This window comes from Pituophis catenifer, unplaced genomic scaffold (genome assembly GCF_029215685.1).
Source record: "Pituophis catenifer annectens isolate HBS135680 unplaced genomic scaffold, rPitCat1.0.hap2 SCAF_2, whole genome shotgun sequence".
NCBI classification, from domain to species: domain Eukaryota; kingdom Metazoa; phylum Chordata; class Lepidosauria; order Squamata; family Colubridae; genus Pituophis; species Pituophis catenifer.
The window spans coordinates 15613518-15635322 of record NW_027256882.1 but is presented as its reverse complement, the minus strand read 5'-3'; the positions used below and the strand labels follow the sequence as shown (position 1 = coordinate 15635322).

Below are 21805 nucleotides of genomic sequence, written 5' to 3'. Positions count from 1 at the left end.
CCGGTGAGATTTGATCTGCTGAACTGCTGAACTAGCAGTCAGCTGAAGTAGCTGTAGTACTGCACTCTAATCACTGTGCCACCTCAGCTCTTATAACAGAATAACAGAGTTCGAAGGGACCTTGGAGGTCTTCTAGTCCAGCCTCCTGCTCAGGCAGGAGGCCTTTATACCATTTCAGGCAATTTCTGTCCAATCTCTTCTTAAAAACGCCTCAAGAATGATGACGCACCCACAATTTTTGGAGGCAAGCTGTTAATTGTGCTGACTGGGAAATTTCTCCATGGTTCTAGGTTGCTTCTCTCCTTAATTAGTTTCCATCCATTGCTGCTTCTCCCGCCCTCAGGTCCAGCTGGATTTCTTCCAAACTAATTAATTGGTTGATTTTGCGAGATCAGATTTCATGTCGACTCTTAGCAACCACGTCTCCATGGCAACCAAAACTGACACTCAGAATGTCGCTTCTAGCCTTGAGATATCCACTTAGCCTGCCATCAGAACTAGGAAAAGGTCAGTGGTGGGATTCAAATAATTTAACAACCGGTTCTCTGCCCTAATGACCAGCTTGGTAGGCGTGGCTCAGTGGTCATGTGACCGTGTGGGCATGGCCAACTCAACGTCACTCATGTCAATGTGCGCTTCGCCTTAGCTGGTACAATGTAATAAGGGTTAAACCAGAGAGGCAGTTTCTGTAAGCAGGGCAATAAAGTTTAGGCTAGAAACACTACCAGAAGGTTTCCTTCCTGCCTTCCTTACAGGATTAGCCCTGTAAAGTGGAAAAAAACAAAATAAGATTTCTTCTAACAATCGCTTCTCCGAACTGCTTAGAAAGTTAACAACCGGTTCTCCCGAATAGGTGCGAACTGGCTGAATCCCACCACTGGAAAAGGTACAGCTGTCCCTGCTGAATTTTTCAAGGTTTGCCAAGGTTGTCTTGGTCCCTCTTCAGGATAAAAATCCCTTTCAAGCCAAGCTCAACTCCTCACGACCTTATGGACTTATCATGGGGGGGGGAACTACTTTTAAAGTGAGATTGTGTACTTTTGTTTCAGAGTATTTTCATATTGTTGATTTGATTTGTTGTTGTGGCATATGTAGCCATGTCTCTGCCCAGCAACACGGAAGTGTTGCCTATTGGCTGTGAAGTGACAGCTTGGCCGGTGGGAGAAATGAGTGCGTGGCCACCTGTTTGACAGCTGCTGTATATATAGCAGCTGTGACAGAAATTGTTGCCTTGTTCATTCGTTCCTACTGTAATGGGTGTTTGCTGTTGTTATGGCCTGAGGCCTTGCCTAATAAAGGGCATTATTTATTTATTTATTTATTTATTTATTTATTTATTTATTTATTATTTAAATTTTTATACCGCCCTTCTCCCGAAGGACTCAGGGTGATGCACAGCCAACACTAAAATACACATATACAAAAATTTTAAAAGCAATTTAAAATATATTAAATAATTTGGCCCCAATATTATTAAAAAACTAAAACAACCATTAAAATTCATGTTTAGGCCAGCCCAGCTTGTTGGAACAAGTCTTGAGGGCATGGCGAAAGACGCGTAGGTCAGGGATCATCCGTATCTCCGGGGGCAATTCATTCCAGAGGGCAGGTGCCCCCACAGAGAAGGCTCTCCCCCTGGGGATCGCCAGTCGACATTGTTTGACCGACAGCACCCTGAGGAGTCCCTCTCTGTGGGAGCGTATTGGCCGGTGGGAGGCTATCGGTAGCAAAAGGTGATCTCGTAAGTACCCAGGTCCTAAGCCATGGAGCGCTTTAAAGATGGTAACCAACACCTTGAATTGCACCCGGAAGACCACCGGGAGCCAGTGCAGCTCGCGCAGGAGAGGTGTTACATGGGTGCGCTGTGTCACTCCCATAATCACCCGCACGGCCGCATTCTGGACCAGTTGGAGCCTCCGAGTGCTCTTCAAGGGGAGCCCCATGTAGAGAGCATTACAGTAGTCCAGACGGGAGGTTAAATTGTTATTTAACACCGTCTAGCCTCTTCTCACCTGGCTTCAAACAAAGCAATTGCCTTTTTTGGTTGCCTTTTAAATTCTTTTAACAATAAGCAATCATTGCTTCTTGGTCCCCCAGGGGAAAAATTCTTAGCTGGATAAAGGTAGTCCTCGACATAGCAAGCTTCGCTTAGTGACCATTCAATTTTACAGTGACTTATGGCCATTTTTCACACTTAACCACCATTGCAGCATCCCCGTGGTCTCTTGAGCCAAATTCAGAGACACTGGTTGCAGTGTCCTGGGATCATGTGATCCCCTTTTGCGATCTTCTAACAAGTAAAGTTTTATTTTAAAACTGCATTATTAACAACTGAAGTGATTCGCTTAGCAATGGTGGCAAGGAAGGTCATAAAATGGGGCTAAACTCACTTTTACTAAATGTCTCATTTAGCAACCAAAACCTTGGGCTCAGTTGGGGCTATAAGTCAAGGACTGCCTGTAATAGCTTTGGTCATTTCAGCCTTGTCATTTGCGACTGAGATCCAAAGGTTTGGTAGCATCTTAAATATCAAATCAAAATATCAAATATCAAGTTTTTGTGGCTAATATTTCAGTTCACTAGAGCCATAGAGCAGAAAGGGATGAAGGTGGTAAAAGAAAATAGCAATAGCACTTAGACTTAAATCATTGGTGAAATTCAAATTTTTTTCACTACTGGTTCTGTGGCTTGATGGGTGTGGCTTGGTGGGCAGGGCAGGGGAAGGATACTGCAAAATCTCCATTCCCACCCCACTCTGGGACCAGCCAGAGGTGGTATTTGCCGGTTCTCCGAACTACTCAAAATTTCCGCTACCAATTCTTCAGAACCTGCTGGATTCCACCCCTGACTTAAATACTGCTTACAGTGCTTTCTGAGTCAGGGGTGTCAAATTCACGTCGTCATGTCGTCGTCAGGTGACGAATCACAACTTTTTCCCCCTTTGCTAAACCGGGGAATGACTGTGATCAGCACATGACGCATCCGGCCCGTGGGCTGAGAGTTTGACATCCCTGCTTCTAAGCGGTTTACAGAATCAGCCTCTTGCTTCCCAACCATCTGGGCCTTCGTTTTACCCATGTAAAACGTAAAAGCCTCTGACGATCCCAGCGGAGTTGCCTGATCATCAGAGGCTTTTAAAAGCATTTTTTTCTGCAACCTCTTAAGGTTGTAGAAAAAATGCTTTTAAAAGTTAAAAAAAAAAACAAAAAAGCTGGCCACGCCCACCCAGTCACATTACCACCCCTCCAAGCCATGCCTACAGAACCGGTGAATTTTTCATTTCACCACGGAAGAAAATCATTAAGATGTTGGTTTCCACCGTAGACATTTCTGGATTGATGAGCTGTTTTGAGATGAATCATTTTGAATCATTAGGAAGAAAATAGTATTATGAATTGAGTCACTCCTTCCTTCCTTCCTTCCTTCCTTCCTTCCTTCCTTCCTTCCTTCCTTCCTTCCCTCCCTCCCTCCCTCCCTCTCTCTCTCTTTATTTTTCACATATCTTTTCAATGTGAGCCAGCTGTTGATCACTTTTGATATTTTTTTTTTTCTGCAAATGCTTCTCCTCTGGCTGTAACTTGTGATCTTGTCCACGTGTCTTAAAGTTGTCGTTTGAGAAACACTGTTTTAAAAGATCCTGGATGTTGAAATCTCCCAGTCCAATACACTCCTTCCATCCTGCTTTGATCTCCTTTGAAGCAGTGGCATCCGGTGGCATCCATTAACATACTAATTTGAGCTTGGCTCATCCTTCTCAATCCTCTTGTAAGACCGTCCTTGTTTTTCCATGTTTGGAATTTTAATATAGATTTGCATATTAAATGCAAATGAAGTGAAAATGAAGAGATAAACATTTGATCCTGCTTTTGAGTGTAGAATTGACAGTACTCACGTTGGGGCTGCCACCTTGTGGAGGAAAAGAGGACCTCTGTCGTTTCAGTGTCACAGTTAAGGATTGTGTACTGAAAACACAAAATGGGCTGAAACCATGGTAGATAAAAATCAATGATTTTTTTAAAAAAATCAAAAAAAATCAGATTTTTTAAAATTTAAATCGGATTTTTTTGATTTTTATCGAATTTATTTTAATAAAAAACTTTTGGGGTAAAAATCTATCGTAAGATAGTTTTCTATTTAAGATACACAAATAATTTAGTTTATTCAGCATGAAATGGAGCTGAGTTATGTAGCATGAGGCTGTATATTCTGCCACACTGGGACTATCGGTGAGTCAACAGTGGGTCAAAGGAGTAGCAGAGATGACAGTTGCTCTTTAAAAATTATGATTTAAATCGAGTTGATTTAAATCAAGCCTTTTTACTAGTGATTTAAATCATGATTTAAATTGTGATTTAAATCAACTCGATTTAAATCAAATCCACCCTGGCTGAAACTACATAGAAATTCCTCCCACCCCACTTCCTCAAGGGTCAACACATTCTTTCCCACAGAAGGGACATTCTGAGGGGTTTTCTTAATATGGTGCATAACATAGACACAAAAGACTGCATTTGTTTTTCCCACATGAAGCTGTTTTATTGTACAAAATTACAAAATCTATAATGAACAGTTGTGGGAACTGGGTGTGTCTAGGCCAGGGGTCTGCAACCTTAAACACTCAAAGAGTCATTTGGAACCGTTTCCCACAGAAAAGAAAACAACGGGAGCCACAAAACCCTTCCCGCGCCTATTTCTTGAGTGGCCACAAAACAAGCATATGTAGTTGAATTAAACGTTCTGCTTTCTTCTGAAACTTTTCTTTTCTTGGATTTATCCATGGTTGGCCTACTGGGGGGTTGAAAAGCTCAATAAATCAAATGCCGGTGGGTGTCGCACATTAGCGGTTGTGACGCATATTTTGAATGACGGAGCCGCAGCAGAGGGGTGAAAGAGCCACATGCGGCTCCAGAGCCACAGGTTGCTGACTGCTGGTCTAGGCATTTGTTAACTGGTGGTGAAGGTAAGTGAATACCACCCCGAGTCACACCCACCTGGCTGCAAGTGAGTTGTCCCATCCCCACCCAATGACATTACCTAGTTTGTTTAACGAAACATCTGCAAGAAAAACAACCAAGCTCAGAGAGCGCCACTCACTGACTAGAGTCGTCTTAGCTTGGCTTTACCATCAGCCAAAATCTGCATGTCCCAGATTTAGAGACAGAATCGTAAAGCCTTTGAAGCACAAAGATGATGGCTTTCTGGTTTGAGGGCCACTGTGTGAAGATTGGAGGAACGTGTCAGGTCTACCATGGTGTCCTGCCATTATGCTGGGGCGGGTGGGTATACTTGGGATTTTTCCACTTCTGCTGTGTGCCTGGGAATTAGGGAAGGAGACAGTCTTTGGAGACGGGATAGAATCCTTCCCAGCAGATTTTTGCCAGGTTCCAAGGCCCTCGTGCCCTGAGTGTGCCTGACACCTCAGTGTTCTCAAAACATCTTTTTGGCATCACATTGGCTGCCAGTGGACTGATCATGGGGGGTGGGGGGTTTGGGATTGGGAAACTGAAAGAATTGCTCTTGCTTTGTGTGGAAACTTCAGATTCTGCCTGACTTTACTGCAGTCAGTTTCTCTCAGTAAAATTTCTTTTGATTCAATCCAAGAGTCTTGTTTTCCTGAGGGGGCCGATTGGGGCAGGCCTGAAAAAATGTCCAGAACTGAAGATCTCCTGTTTTGTCATCTTCCCTCTTCCTTATTAGGCTCTTTCAAGCACTCTCTGCAATATCAGTACCTGGTGGTATCCGAACCCAGTGAGGGGCTGCCCCGGTTCATCACGGTGGGCTTTGTGGATGATCAGATCATCACTTACTATGACAGCCAGGAGAAGGAGAAAGTGCCAAAGGTGTCCTGGATGGAGGAGGTGGAGAAGGAGGATCCCAGATACTGGAAGGAGGGAAGCAAAATCTTGAATTTAACTCAGCAGGTGTTGCAAGTAGACCTGAGACATGTTCAAAACCGCTACAAGCATACTAGAGGTGAGCGAAGGTGGAATCGACACTTGGGGGCTCTGGGGTGTGGCGGTTCATAAATCATCTGTGAAGAAATAATCGGTCTGCAAGACCTGTATTCATCAATTGGATTAGAACAGGGGTGAACAAGTATGGCGTCTTTACAACCTGTGGACTTCAACTCCCAGAAGTCTGGCTGGCTCAGGAATTCTGGGAATTGAAGTCCACACGTCATAAAAACGAGACAGTTGCCCACCAGGCATTAAATGAAGAAGGAAGTGAGTAGCGGTTCCTCCTTCTTTTAATCTCTTGCATATTGGGGGCATGTGGGGTATAGGGGAGGAAGAATGAGGGCAGCCCCTCATCCAATAAAGAAAGGGAGACGCTGGTCTTGCTCCTCACAAGAACTATTCTCTGTTGTCCAGTAATTCTCTCTCCCTCTCCTTTATGTCTTAAGCCCAACAGCAACATTTCTTGCCTTAAATGTATTTTTGGATAAATGGTTGCATGGAGGTGACAGTTCTTTGAAGGCTGTCCTAGGGAAGAGATGGCTCTATTGTGGTTGAATTTTTTACTCTCTCCGTGCAGTTTATATACCATATTTTTCGGACTATAAGATGCTCCCAAGGCCTCTGCACGCCCCATTTTTGCGAAAAACGGGCCTGTTTTTTTTTGCAAAAACAGGATGCACGGGGCGGGGCTTCGGGAGGCCAGAAATGGCTATATTCGGTGTATAAGACACACCAACATTTCCACCCTCTTTTTTGGGGGAGAAGTGCGTCTTATACTCTGAAAAGTACGGCATTTAAATTTTTTTTTTCATTTTTAATCATGATCCTTTTTGTATTTTAAAATGATTATTGTCTATATCGGGGTCTCCAAACTTGGCAACTTTAAGACTTGTGGACTTCAATTCCTAGAATTCCTCAGCCTAGAATACTTCAATTCTGGGAGCTGAAATCCACAAAGTTGCCAGGTTTGTAGACTCCTGGTCTGTATATTTGACCGATTGCTGTATGCTACCCTGAGTTGCTTTGTGTGAAAAGGGCGGCTGGGTGAATGAATGAATGAACGAATGAATGAATTCATTTATTCATTTATTTATATTTCACATTTCTTAACTGCCTGCCTCTTTCATGAAGAATGGTTGCAGGATTTGGGTGTGGCTAGTCTAGAGAAAAGAAGGATTAGGGGGGACATGACAGCAGTATTTGAGGGGCTGCCACAAAGAGGAGGGAGTCCATTTCTTTTGCACCAGCTGGCAAGACAAGAAACAGTGGATGGAAACTAATTAAGGAGAGAAGAAGCCTGGAATTGAGGAGAGACTTCCTAACAGTGAGGACAATTAACCAGTGGAACTGCTTGCCTCCAGAAGTTGTAGGTGCTTCGTCACTGGAGGTTTTTAAGAAGAGACTGGGCAGCCACTTAACTGAAATGGTATAGGGTCTCCTGCTGGACTAGAAGACCTCCCAAGGTCCCTTCCAGCTCGATTCTGATTGATTCACTTCAGATTAATAAATAAATAAAATTAAGAAGAAGAAGAAGAAGAAGAAGTAGTAGTAGTAGTAGTAGTAGTAGTGGAGGAGGAAGAGGAGGAGGAAGAGGAAGAAGGAGGAGGAGGAGGAGATTTGCTCTCTAAAGTGCCTGGAGGTAGGACAAGATCCAATGTGTGGAAGCTTTACAGAAGGCCATCCAATCTCAGGGGACAGAAAGGTTTGACTGTCAATAACTATTAAGCAATAGTTGTGTTGTGGTTGCCCACCTTCCTGGTGTTGTGGTTGCCTACGTTTGGTGGGAATGAAAGGAAAGTGAGCCTCTTTTGTGGGGGTTTCTGGGGAGGGGGATACCCAGGGTCTTCCTCACCCCTTTTTGTGCTTTTTTTTCCCCAGGGTTTCACACATGGCAGACGGCTTATGGCTGTGAACTCCAGGGAAACAGGAGCAAAGGAGGTTATTCGAAATATGGCTACGACGGGAAGACCTTCCTCACCTTTGATAAGGAGACCCTGAGCTGGGTGGCTCCTGACCCCCTGGCTGAGATCACCAAGAGGAAATGGGATAATAATGTGCGGTGGTCCCAGAGAAATAAAATCTACCTGGAGAAGGAATGCATTGAATGGCTGAAGAAGTACCTGTCCTATAGGGAGAAGGCGATGCTGCCGAGCACAGGTGCGTGCCCTGGGGGAGGAGAAATAACAGTGCTGGATTTATATTAGATGAGATGAGGTCCTAAGCCACTGTTTCGTAACCATGGCAATCTGAAGATGTGTGGACTTCAACTCCCAGAACTCCCGAGTGTGCGACACGCCGCTCCACTTGTGTAAGCAGCGGGTGCTCGGACTCGTGCGTGAAGCTCCAATTGCGCAGGCGGATAGCACTCGTGTGAAGCTCCCATTTGCGCGAGTGGTGGCCATGTACATCCACTGCTCTTGCAAATGGAGCTATGCGGACTCCCACACGTGTCTGTCATTCACACAGAACTATTCCCTCTTCCCCTCCCCCTGGGCTGCCAAGCCAGAAAGCCTCTTCCCCAAACCCCCGTTCTAGGCAGCTTTTACGAAGATCTTACACTCAAGTGTTAAACCTCTGCTCCTTAATCACAGGGTAGCACTTTGTAGCATTTCAGTTCCAAAGGTGAAGAGATGCCTAGAGTGCTAAGCGGGGTGAGAAAGAGGGGGAAGTTTGGATTTTGACACATTTAGTTTCTCTTTTCTTTCTATGTATCCTATTTCTTGCCTTGTCTTTTAGTATAACCTTTCACCTGATTTATAACCGTTGCCTGGCACCTTAGATGCCTGCAAATTTCTCACCTCTTGGGCAGTGGTGAAATTCAATTTGTTTTTACTACTGGTTCTGTGGGCGTGGTGTGGCTTGGTGGGCGTGGCAGGGGAAGGATACTGCAAAATCTTCATTCCCTCCCCACTCTGGGGCCAGCTGGTGGTATTTACCAGTTCTCTGAACTACTCGAAATTTCCGCTACCAGTTCTCCAGAACCTGCTGGATTTCACCCCTGCTCTTGGGGAATGTAAGGGGAGGGTGAGCCATGTGGACTGCAATGCCCGGAAGATGGCCCTGAGAAAGTTCTCTTAACTCTTTCTCAGAGTGGCTGGTACAATAACATCTTCACATCTGCGGATTGGCTGAATCCACATCCAGATTGTTGGGAAGGGTTTCTAATTTCCTTTATCCTAGTTGTATGCCCTGAGGGACCTCAGAGCCTGCTTTGATTCTGTCCTGCTTTCACCTCTTTTCAATAAAAGGTTCCTTTTGAAATACAAAGTTTCAAGAATCTTTACTTTCTTGAATAAGGGGGAGAGGCTGGACCTTACAGCAGCTCTGTTTTTTTTTTCTTTGCTAAAATTGTGTACATTTTCCAGGCAGTTCTGGAAAAAGACACAAATCAAAGACGAATTTATTTCTTCGATCAGCTGGTGTGGAAATTCAGTGTTAATTCTGGTGGTGTCTTTTCTGCAGAGCCCCCAGTAGTGACAATGAGCAGCAGGACGGAGGCCGAGGATGGGATGGAAACGCACATCTGTCGCGTGGATGGCTTCTACCCCAGGGAGATTGATGCCTCCTGGAAGAGGGATGGGGAGGTCTGGCTGCAGGACACCCTCCATGGGTCTGTGGCCCCCAATGCGGATGGGACCTACCACTACTGGCTCAGCATCCAGATCGATCCCAAAGAGAGAGGCCGCTATCGGTGCCACGTGGAGCATGACAGCCTGCAGGAGCCTCTGGACTTGGAACTGAAGGGTGAGAGGCTCAGTTGTGGGCAACCCGAGGCTTGATTGGATAGATGATAGATAATAGATAGATGGATGGATGGATGATAGATAGATAGATAGATAGATAGATAGATAGATAGATAGATAGATAGATAGATGATAGATAGATGATAGACACAGAGACAGATAGATGATAGAGAGATAGAGATGAGATAGATATAGATACATGATTGTGTTTTTGAAGTTTTTCTTTCTATAAAGTGCTGAGAGTCACAAAATTGCAAATTGCTGTTTTTGAGCTAAACAACTAAAGAGGGATATCGGCTGCCTTCATGCTGGGCTGGTGTGAGAAGAAGGCAGCATCACGAGGACATGTCTTCTAGCAAGGGGTCTTCATGCTACAGTTAGAGGGACATGAAACCCTTAGACTTATTAATTTTGGGAATTTCCAGTCCTTGGGCTGCATTAAGTTTCTCCTTTAATTGGGATGATTGTTTGTGGTTCTCCTTCAATTATCTGCTCTTTCTCTCAATTCAGAATTAACCAATTCAAAAGCCAACTTGGAGCTCATCATCGTCGGCATTATGGCTGCTCTTGTCCTGGTGGGTGTGATTGCTGGGATCCTCCTGGTATTCTTCAGTAAGTATCTTTTTTTTTGGGTGATTGAAGGAAAATAGGGAGATTCCTCTCAAATCTTTCCCCCGGGGGGGGGGGGATTCTGGGCTTCCTTCTGTTTTCTTGCCTTCAGAAGTTGTGGATGCTCCAACACCGAAGAAGGGACTGAACAACCATTTGTCTAAAATGATATAAAGTCAGGGATGGGCATCAAAAATTTTAGCAAGGGGTTCTCTGCCTGGTTGCTGGGTGGACGTGGCCTAGTTGGCCTCCTGCACCACGGCACAGGGAGGGGGGGGTTGCCCTTCCCGGGCTCCGGAGGCTTTTCCTCAAGCCTCTGGGAGGGAGAAACGGCCTCCCTAGGCCCGTTTCCGGCCTTCCCGAACTTCCGGTAGGCCCGTTTTTTGCCCTCCCCTTGCCTCCACGTGTGTCCTGCACTTACCTGCATCCAAAACAGGCTGTGTGGGGACTCCTGGGAGGGGCGGGGTGGGTGGGGCCAGCCAGGAGTGGGATTTGGGGGTTCTCCGAACTGCACAGAATCTTAGCTAGAGCTTCTCCCGAACGCTTGCGAACCCCCAGCAGCCCACCCCTATATAAGGTCTCCTGCTTGAGCAGGCGGTTGTTATTCCCTGTCTTCTTCTGAGCTGCGAAGAGGCATCACAGTTCTGTCTTATTCAAAAGCTTTAGTCAAAGGGCAGTAGATAAAGATTCCAATGAAAATTGGGTGCTTTCGCTTCCCCCATTTCTCCTCCATCTCAGAGGCAGCAGGTCTCTCTCCCGGGGGCGGGGGGGCAGGGGGAAATCAGATGTTTGTAGTCTGTAGATCAGGGGTGTCAAGCTTGCGGATGCGTCACGCGCTGGCCATGCCCGCCTCCAGTTTAGCAAAGGGGGGGAAAAGTCGCAATACATCACGTGACCACGACGTGACGACACGATGACACCCCTGCTGTAGATCTTTCTGTGTCTTATTTATTGCTACGAGAGGTTGTGACTCAGCAACTGTGAAGACCTCTCTTGGGGCTTTTCCCCTACAGAGGGAGAGATTGGATGATCTCTGCCGGATTGTTTTTTTTCATGGATTGTTTTTTTTCCTTGCAGAAAAACGTGAGGATGGCTACAATGCAGCAAGAAGTGAGTGGTTTTTTTCCACTTGACATATTAACTCCCACTCAGAGCAGGGATGAGAGGCTCCATCAGTTGAGGAGTGTATATATCTTCCTGTGAATCCAAATGTCCTGAGCAGCTTATAGCGCTGCAGAGGACCGAGAAGATGAGGAGGATGGGCTGGGTTGTTCCTGTGAACGGAAACCCAGAGAAGAAACATCTGATAAGAAAAACACTCGAAACAGTGAGGAGACCCGGCTGAGTTGAAAATCCCTCCGATTGAGAAATTGCTCTTGTTTTCTTTGTTTGTTTTGTTTTATGTTTTGTTTTATTAGATTTATATACCGCCCTACTCCTGAAGGACTCAGGGCGGTGAACAGGCACAAAATAAAATACATAGATACAAAAGTTAAAAGACATAATTAAAACCAGATTAAATAATTTAGCCCGAGACAATTAAAAAATTCCAATAATTTAAAACAGATTAAAATTTTGATTTAAAAGAATTTTAAACTCTTGTTTTCTTTTCTTTTTTTTTAAATCAAGTTTTATTTGTCCCCCCCCCACCTCTCCCCCACATTCACCCACATTTTTTTTGAACAGAGTATTGGCCATATCTTATCTTATACAATTTATCAAATTCAAATACATTTTACTCAGTTACAATTTTTGCCACAATTTTCTTTTTTCCCTTTTTTTTAATCATATCTCAATATTTCTTTGCTTGCTTATATAAACAACATCTTCATTCGCCCTCAAATTCTTTTTTTTTTTAGTTTTAAAAACAAACTTTATTCGTATTTAAAAAAAACATTTAAAACAAATATAAGAAAAACTAACAAGTTTCTCTTAATCAAACATACAAATTACATATACATATACAGTACATATATAGTGCTCAACTTCATCTATTGACTACTTTCTAATGTTATATATACATATATACATACGCACAGTGACTTATTTCCTTCTATATCTCTCTGACAGTGCAGTTGTTTATTTACATTGATTTCTCCTGAATTTCATCTCTAACCATTCCCCCTCCTCTGACTTATCCACTGGTACCAGCTATTCCATATTTTAAAGTATTTTGAGTCTTCCTTATCCTGTAATTCTAAGGTTAATTTATCCATCTCTGCGCATATATAGATTTTTTGTATTACTTCCTGATCAGTTGGCAAACGATCTATTTTCCAGAGTTGTGCCAATGCTAATCTAGCCGCCGTTATAATGTGGAGTATTAAGTATTTTGTGTCCTTTCTAATATTCTTATTAATCATGCCTAGTAAAAAGACTTCGGGTGTTAATTCAATTTCGTAATTTGTTATTTCTAATATCCATGTTCTTATTTTGTTCCGATATTTCTTAATTTCTGGGCAAAGCCACCAAGCATGGTAAAAAGTTCCCTGCGTTTTTTTTACATTTCCAACAAGCCGGATTCACATTTGGATACATTTTTGCTAACCTTGCGGGTGGCAGATACCATCGATACCACATTTTATAGTGATTTTCTTTGTAGGCTACCGATTTTGACATGCTATAATTATCTTCCCATGCTCTTTCCCAATCTTCCAGTTGTATGCTGTGCCCTATGTTCCTCGCCCAGGCTATCATCTGCCCTTTGACCAATTCTTCTGCCAAATCGTATTCAAGTAAATATTTATAAATTTTTGAAATTAATTTCCCTTCTTTAGATTCTAGTAATTTATCCAACCGATTTTGTTTTTAATTCAAATTCTAATTTTCCTGCTTATTCGTATTTATTCTCTTTTATTCTTTAACAATTCATTCTTTATCTTAATATATTTGTGTTTGTTCGGGATTGCCTTTCTTCCATTTCATCTTTTTTATTGTACAGCAATCTTTCTCCTCCAACCTACCATTTCCCTCTTTTCTTTCTTTCCTACTTTCTCTTTCCCTCCTCTTCTTCTCTTATCTACTTCCCCTCCCCTTCTCCTTCTCCTCCTCTCTTCCCCCCTCTCTTCCACTCTCCTACTCTAATTTCCCTTCTCTTCCTTCCTCCCTACTCTTCCTTCCCCCTCTCTCCTTCCACTTCCATTCTACCTCTCTTCTCCTCATCTCTCTCTATTGCTGTATTCATCTTCAATTTAATATTTTCCACTATGGTGTCCAGATAACCCCGATCTTTCATTTATCAAGTATATTTCACAAAATTCCTCTTATCTTTTTAATTATAAACAGTATATTTCATTTCATTTTATTTTTCCCTTTAAAATTTTACCCAAACAATCTTCCAATCCTTTATCTTCTTTTCTTTTAACAATATGTTTTTTCTTCTTTACTTCTTGCAAGTATAACACTTAAATCATTTTTTAACATGTCAATTTCATTCAATTTTACATTCAACTTCAGTTTTCCATCATAATTTCAATTAATGCTTATGTTACTTATTTCTCTCCATTTAATACTTTCTCCAAATCATTCTTTCTTTCACATTGCACCTACTGGTCTGTTTCATTTAACAACATTTTCACTTATAATTTCTACCACTAACATCATTCTCTTTAGTAACAAATTAACATTTTCACTGACTCTTAACCATTTTCCCTTAGTCTCTCCACAATTCCATTTCTTAGTTCCCATTCCCTTACCTTCCTCTTTTTCCTTTTCTTGTATCTCCCACTCAGCCTCTTTCCTTTAATTTTAACTCTATTCATTTTCTTTCTCAATCTTTCCCCGTTTATTTATCTTCTTTTCTTATTTGAGATGTATTTTCCCTTATCCATTCTTCTTCTGTTACTGCTAAACCCAGTGTAATCATCTTTTTCTTTATTTTCAATTATTTCTTCTCCAATATTATCTCTTTGTTTCTTTTGTTTCTCATTCTTCAGTTCTTTCTTTTTTTTGCATTCTAACCAATCTTCTGCTTCTTTGTTTCCCTTAAATGCTTCTCTTATTTTTTGAAACATCTTCCTCAATGTCTCCTATTCCTCCTCCCAATTCTCCATATTTTCAATTTAAAAGATTGAGATTTTTAAATTTATTCTTTTCCTTTACATATATTTCAAATTTCCAAGTCCATAGTGTTCTTTTCCCCCCCTTTAAATAATGTCCAATTCAGATCTTTACTTGAGCCAGCACCGTTTCAGTCTTTGTCCTTTGTTCTCTTATCTTGGTAGAACTCTATGAATACTCTCACACCTCTTTCTCACACTCTCCGCCAGCAGCTGTCTTTCTATGATTCACAATCCTTTGCATAACAAAGTGGCCATCTTGTAATACACAAAAGCATTCACTTTTTCTTTTCCACATTAAATTCTTCTACTGTTTAAAATGTTTTTCTATCTTCTTTTCCTTGTCTTATTTTTTCCCTCCAAATCCAGTTTTAAATCCGAATGGAAGATTTTTTTTTCAGGGCTTTAGGTTTGATTTTTAAAGTTCCGCCTTTTTTTTTCTCTCCACTTTAGTCCTTCTGTGCCAATTAGCCTCCAAACTCCTGCTACAATTTTTTCAAGCAGTCAAAGACTTTTTTTTCCTTTTATTTATTTATTTATTTATTTAATTTGTATACCGCCCTTCTCCCAGAAGAGACTCAGGGCGGTGAACAGCCAAAATTAAAAATACATACAATACAAAGTTAAGATAATTAAAAAGAATTAAATCATTGGCTTCCCAATTTAAAACCCCCAAGTCTATAAAATTTAAAATCCCAATTAAGAACCATTTAGGCTAGGCCGGCTTGGTGGAATAAATAAGTCTTCAGGGCCTTACGGAAGGTCCGGAGGTCCGGGATCAGTTGTATTCCAGGAGGCAGCTCGTTCCACAGGGTGGGTGCCCCCACAGAGAAGGCTCTCCCCCTGGGGGCCGCCAGCTGACATTGCCTGACCGATGGCACCCTGAGGAGGCCCTGTCTGTGAGAGCGTATTGGCCAGTGGGAGGTTATCAGTAGCAGCAAGCAATCTTGCAAATATCCTGGCCCTAAGCCATGGAGCGCTTTAAAGATGAGAACCAATACCTTAAAGCGCACCCGGAAGACCACCGGGAGCCAATGCAGCTCGTGCAGGAGAGGTGTTACATGGGAGCGCCATGTCGCTCCCATAATCACCCGCGCGGCTGCATTCTGCACCAGCTGGAGCCTCCGGGTGCTCCTCAAGGGGAGCCCCATGTAAGAACGTTGCAGTAGTCCAGGCGTGACGTGACGAGTGCATGAGAGACCGTGCACAAGGAGTCCCGATCCAGAAAGTTGGCCAATTACTCACCTGGTAACAATACTCCGTTCAATTACCACTCCAACATTCCCTCTTTCTGATCGTGGCCGTTCTGGTTTGTGACAGCTCCTTAATGGCTGCCTTCCTTCGCCAACGGGTCAAAGACTAATGCCGGCATTTCAGGGAACTTGCTCATTCCCTATCTGTGCCAGCCAGTGTCTTCTTTCTTCGCTCTCCACAAGACAGCTATGATCCCTGGGGATCCCCAAAATCAGCTAGGATTTCAGTGTTCTCCTGGAGCCTCAGAATCCACACCGTATCGCCTGATGCCGGCCACGCCCCTTCCTGAAGTTGCTCTTGTTTTCCAAGCAGGCAGAAAGGAAAGGGTTGGCCATAACACGATCAGGAAGCTCCGTAAAAGTATTGATCAAAAAGAGGCATTTTGAGAGAAAAGGAGCCTTGGTGGATGCCAGCTAGATCTCCTCTTGGTCTCCCACCAAAAAGGCTCTCTAAGTATGAACTGATTGGAAAAACATTGGAGCCAGTTGTATTGTCAAGGAATTGCATAGTACCTATTCAGATGAAGTCATTAACACTGAGACAAGTGTGTATTTTTTTATATAAATAAAAATATTTATGATTCAAATTTACAGCAGTCTTTGTCATCATCCAGAAAGAAAAAAAGGCAAGATAATGAGGGACACAGGAATATCATGAGGCAAATTAAAACAGGAGCCTTGATAGCACAGTGGTCTAAGCACCCTGTCATTAACACAGCTGCCTGCAATTACTGCTGGTTCGAATCTCTCCAAGGCTCAAGGTTGATTCAGCCTTCCATCCTTTCTAAGGTAGGTAAATTGAGGACCCAGTTTGTGGGGGCAATAAGCTGACTTTGTATAAATATACAAAAGGATGAAGGCTATTGCTTAACGCATTGTAAGCCGCCCTGAGTCTCCGGAGAAGGGCGGCATATAAATCAAATTAAAAAAAAAAAAGTATACAGAAGACAAGAGAAGAAAAAAAGGAGGGAAAAAAGGGGGAAACTCCCCCTTTATACTTAAGGCAGCCAATCATAGCGTAGATTGCCTCATGCAGGAGTCAGCACTTTCTAACCACTACAACTGTGTGTTCTGGCCTATCCATTTATTAAATCCAATATCTTAGCACCCCTCCAATTTATAGCTGGACAGCATTTAAACCAAGTTGTTTTATTAAGAACCTCGTGTTTTTGTATACTTAATGGCTTTGTCATGAGGTCAACTAAATTAATTTCTGATGGACAATAAATTAGGTCTATTGTATTTTCTTTCGCTGCTTCTCTGACATGACAATATTTTATGTCAATGTGCTTGCTTCTGGTTTTTATTCTCTCTCTCCTGTTGCCGTTGTATACATGTTGTATTATCTTCAAATACTGGCATCGCTCCTTTCACTTCAATATCCAAATCCTTTAACAATTGTATATACCCGTTGTTAAGGATATTGTTGTTGTGTTACCAACCAGCAGAGTGTAGAGCACAGAGAAACGTTGCTGAGAGCAATGAATAAGAGATGTGCAAACTGGTTTATCAAAAGCTTACTTTATAGTAGAAAAAAACAATCTCATAGTCTTTAAATCAATCCAAGTCTTTGCCAGTTAAATCAGTCCAGTGATACAAAAATCTTCTTACCACACAAACGGTAGTTGGTTAGAATAACAACTCACTCTGGTTCACAAACCACAATGGTTGCAGATCCATCCAACGATGAGAGCACAATGGATAGCACTCCTCACACTATGGTAGCTTATCATACTCTGGTAGCATATCACATCAGCTTCATACACAATGGCAGCATATCATAGCAGCAACTGAACACGTTACAATACCTTGCTTAAATACCCTCACAACCAGTGATTACCTAATTACAGCATGACTCAGCAAGAAAACCTTTAATGTCACATAATACATTTACAGATTAAAGTTACAGTACACTTATATTGCCTGGACAACTAGTTAGGCTCAAACCATATCCTAACACCCGTGATGGCGAACCTATGTCACGCATGCCAGAGGTGGCATACAGAGATGGCATACAATCTTCACGAGTGTTGTGTCGGAAAACAGGCCATTTTCAGGCCTTTTTCCAGGCGGTTTTCAGGCCGGTTTTCAGCCATTTTCAGGCTATTTTTCAGGCCATTTTCAGGCCTTTTTCCAGCGGTTTTCAGGCCAGTTTTCAGCTGTTTTCAGGCTTTTTTTCAGGCCATTTTTCAGGCCTTTTTCCAGGCGGTTTTCAGGCTGGTTTTCAGCCGTTTTCAGGCTATTTTTCAGGCCATTTTCAGGCCTTTTTCCAGCGGTTTTCAGGCCGGTTTTCAGCCGTTTTCAGGCTATTTTTTCAGGCCATTTTTCAGGCCTTTTTCCAGGCGGTTTTCAGGCTGGTTTTCAGCCGTTTTCAGGCTGGTTTTCAGGGCTATTTTTCAGGCCATTTTCAGGCCTTTTTCAGGGCCTTTTTCCAGGCGGTTTTCAGGCTGGTTTTCAGCCGTTTTCAGGCTGGTTTTCAGGCTATTTTTCAGGCCATTTTTCAGGCCTTTTTCCAGGTGGTTTTCCAGGCGGTTTCCAGGCCGGTTTTCAGGCGTTTTCAGGCTGGTTTTGAGGCTATTTTTCAGGCCGTTTTCAGGCCATTTTTGGCCTGAAAAATGGCCCTGAAAACCGGCTTGAAAATGGCCTGAAAACCGCTTGAAAATGGCTTGAAACATGGCCTGAAAAACAGCCAAAAAAACAACCTGAAAACTGGCCAGCTGGTCTTCTGGTTTCCAGCACTCCGACACGCGCATATGCACGCATGTTCCTCTCCACTCAGTGCCAAAAAAAAGGTTCGCCATCACTGGTATATACCATGTTATCTCTGAACACTATTCTGATTATGTTACGGATTCTGCTCGAGCCTGTGGAAATGGCAACTGAAGTTTTTTTCTACATTTTCAACCAACTCATTGGAGTTCCGGCTAAACATTGCACACATTAAAACGAATCGTGACGCTGACGTGCTATCTTGTATATCATTTGTCCAATCACTGTCTACAATACGTTTCCAATCCCAATTCACTTGATGATTGTAAATGCAATCTCAAATCCATGGTTCGTTTTACATTAGTTTTGCGGGCCAGCGAGGGAGGGAGGGGGATGGTTCCCCACATGGAGTGGGCAAGCATGCATGCACGCAGCTGCAAGCACACATGACAGTGCTCGCCCACTACTCACGCGTGTGGCTCGCACGCCACTTCTGCAGCCAGATCCTGAAAGGATGGAGTCCTGGTAGTGGGCCACGGCCCAGGGGTTTAAGGACTCTTGCTTTAAATAACATATTATTTTTAATTCCTAACCAGTGTTGTTGTATAGGCTTTAATCATTTAAGACCGTGATGGCCCAGTTCAGCTCTGCCGCGCATGTGTGGGCGCCTTCTGCCAGCCAGCTGGTTTAGGGTCTCTGCTACACATGGCCTGAAGGCAGGATGTGGAGGGGGGTCATGCATGCATGCACGGGGGCTGCGTGCGGGGGTTGCGCATGCATTGCATTTTGGGGGTTCAAGCACGTTTGCGCGGTTTGGGCACTCAGTCCGGAAAAGGTTAGCCATCACTGATTTAAGAGCCATGGTGGTGCAGTGGTGAGAATGCAGTACTGCAGACTACTTCTGCTGCCTGCTGGCTGCCTGGAGGTTTGGCAGTTTGAGTTTCACCGGCTCAAGGTTGACTCAGCCCTTCCATCCTTCTGAGGTTGGTAAAATGAGGACCCAGATTGTTGGTGGCAACTCTGTGAACCGCTTGGAGAGGGCTGTAAAGCACTATGAAGTGGTATATACAGTAAGTCTAAGTTCTATTGCTATTGCTAATTCAATATCGTAACATGTATTCATGTCAACTGTGCCCTCTGGCTGAAGAATTAATGAACTGTTATACAGGTAGTTCTCGACTTAAGACCACAATTGAGCCCCAAATTTCTGTGGGTAAGTGAGACACTTGTTCAGTGAGTTTTGTCCCACCTTGCAACTTGCCATAGGTGCTGAGTGAATCATTGCACTTGTTAAATTAGTAACACGTTAATTGAATCAGGATGTCAAGCCTGATTGCAGCTCGACATACTTGCTGGAGGGGAGAGGCATTCAAAAGCGTCTTTCGCAGACCATGTTAGAGAGAGAGATGTTTACACATTACTCGGGTTAGAGGTGGTGACAGGTACGTTCGATTACTGGTGATGGTGGTCACTACGAGTCGCGTTTAGGCTGCGGAACAGGTTAACATGTCAGGGGAGTCACGTCTCTGAAACTACGATGTCGAACGCGGAAGAAGCCGGAACAATCCAAGGCCCGCTGCAATCATCTGAAACCAGGATCAGCTGAGAAGCACGAATGTGGGTGAGGTGTGGGTGCGGTCGGTGCGGTTTATTCAAAAGGCGCTGCTGAGTCGCAACGCTCAGCGCTGACTTTGTAAAGTTGTGCTTGGTTTTTCCTGATACCTGGTTGTTGCGGACTGCCCAGACGCGGATCAGAAGAGCCGAGAGAAAGTCAGTGCTCTCCTTTTCCCCCACTTGTTTAGCGTGTGACAGTAGGTGGCCATGGCTGAGGGAGCCCATGTGATTGCACCGGAGGCTATGGAACGAGAAGGGAGTGAGGATGCGGTAGTGACGGAGGAGATAACCATGAAGGAGTGTGATGCGCACTTTCCGCCGTGCCCCTCAAAACATTCTTATTCCAGCAGGCTGGGCTGGCCTAACCTCCCTTTAATTGCTTTTAAATTTGTTTTGTTAAGGATATTGTTGTATTACCAACCAGCAGAGTAAGTGCACAGAGAAACAGTACTGAGAGCAATGAATACAATACATACAAACTGGTTTAACAAAGCTTTTACTTTGTAGTGGAAAACAATTGCATAGTCTTTTTAATCAATCCAAGTCTTTAGCCATTCAAATCAGTCCGAAGTTACAGATATCTTCTTACCATACAAACAGCAGTAGGTAATAAACAGCAATTCAACGCTGGTAACAAATCATGATGGTAGCATATCCATCCACGTCTTCACACACAACAATAACAGTTCCAACCAGCAAGTTAAGCAGCAAGTTCAAGCAATGATGAGAGCAGGTCCAACAATGACTATAGCTCGGCTTCCTTCTTATATACAGTTTACACTAGTAATTATCCACTTAAGATAAGTGAAGTCAGCAGTGCAATGACTCAACAGTACAATTAGTATAATTGCAGTCAGCAGTTAGTCAGGAGTCATTAGTCATTACAATGACTCAGCAGTACAATTACTCAGCATTACATCTTAGAGTTACAGAATACATTTAAAGTGATAGAACACATATATTGCCTGAACAACTTGTTAGACTTATACCATAGCCTAACATGTTTTATAAATTGGGGTGTTTTAAATTTGTTCTGGGCCAAAGTATTTAATGTATTTTTAAATGGTTTTTTTTAATGTTTGTACTATGTGTATTTTATCTTTTGGCTGTTCACCACCCTGAGTCCTTCGGGAGTAGGGCAGTATATAAATTTAATTAATAATAATTAATAATAATAATAATAATAATGCAAGAGTGGTTTGGTCGAAGGAAAGGAAGCCCCAAACCGATGACCCTCCACCTGATAACCAGGAGGAAATAGAGAAGGGGGTAATGCAGTCTGCCTTGGGCCACTGGTGGCATAGCTCTGCATTAACGGGGCAAGGCGAATCCCGTGCTAGAACTCCACCCCCCATGTTGGAGTCTACGTTTCAGGGTTGGAGAGAGCAACGGTGGACGGAGGATGAAGACCAAGAGTGGGGTTATCCCACAGGCCCTGGTGCTAGCACCATGGGGTTGGTAAGGGAGAGGTTTGGTGAGGCCAGTTTTAGGGGCGCCCCCTCATGGCAACCATGGGCAACAGGTTTGGACCCGTCAAGTGCGTGGAGAGGGGAGGGGGGTCGACTTCCGACACCTGCTTCCACCTCACCAGTCCAAAACCTAAAAGGGAACAAGCCTCCCGAAAAGAGAGTGCACTGCACCCCATGGGTGGGCCTCCTGTGCTACCCACAGGGGAAGGTAGATATGGGCCAGGACAGGGGTCGGTGGTTTATTGTTTATTGGTTCAATTTATATGCCGCCCTTTTCCGGAGACTCAGGGTGGCTTACAATGCGTTAAGCAATTGCCTTCATACTTTTGTATATACCTGCTTAGTAGGGCTTTGCCCCCCCCGCCCCAGCGGTGTTCTTTTTTATATAAAGTC

At 43.4% G+C, this 21805-nt stretch overlaps 1 protein-coding gene across 3 annotated transcripts in view; it reads left to right on the top strand.

The window, feature by feature from the left end:
• The window catches only part of LOC139311797 (major histocompatibility complex class I-related gene protein-like), a 35656-nt gene that overhangs the window by 3385 nt on the left and 10466 nt on the right, over window positions 1-21805 (top strand). For all 3 annotated transcript variants that reach the window (XM_070936311.1, XM_070936312.1, XM_070936313.1), the window contains exons 2-6: window positions 5698-5973; window positions 7836-8114; window positions 9420-9701; window positions 10211-10312; window positions 11387-11419. In XM_070936311.1, the coding sequence (XP_070792412.1) occupies window positions 5698-5973; window positions 7836-8114; window positions 9420-9701; window positions 10211-10312; window positions 11387-11419 (972 nt within the window). The remainder of the gene's footprint in view (window positions 1-5697; window positions 5974-7835; window positions 8115-9419; window positions 9702-10210; window positions 10313-11386; window positions 11420-21805) is intronic.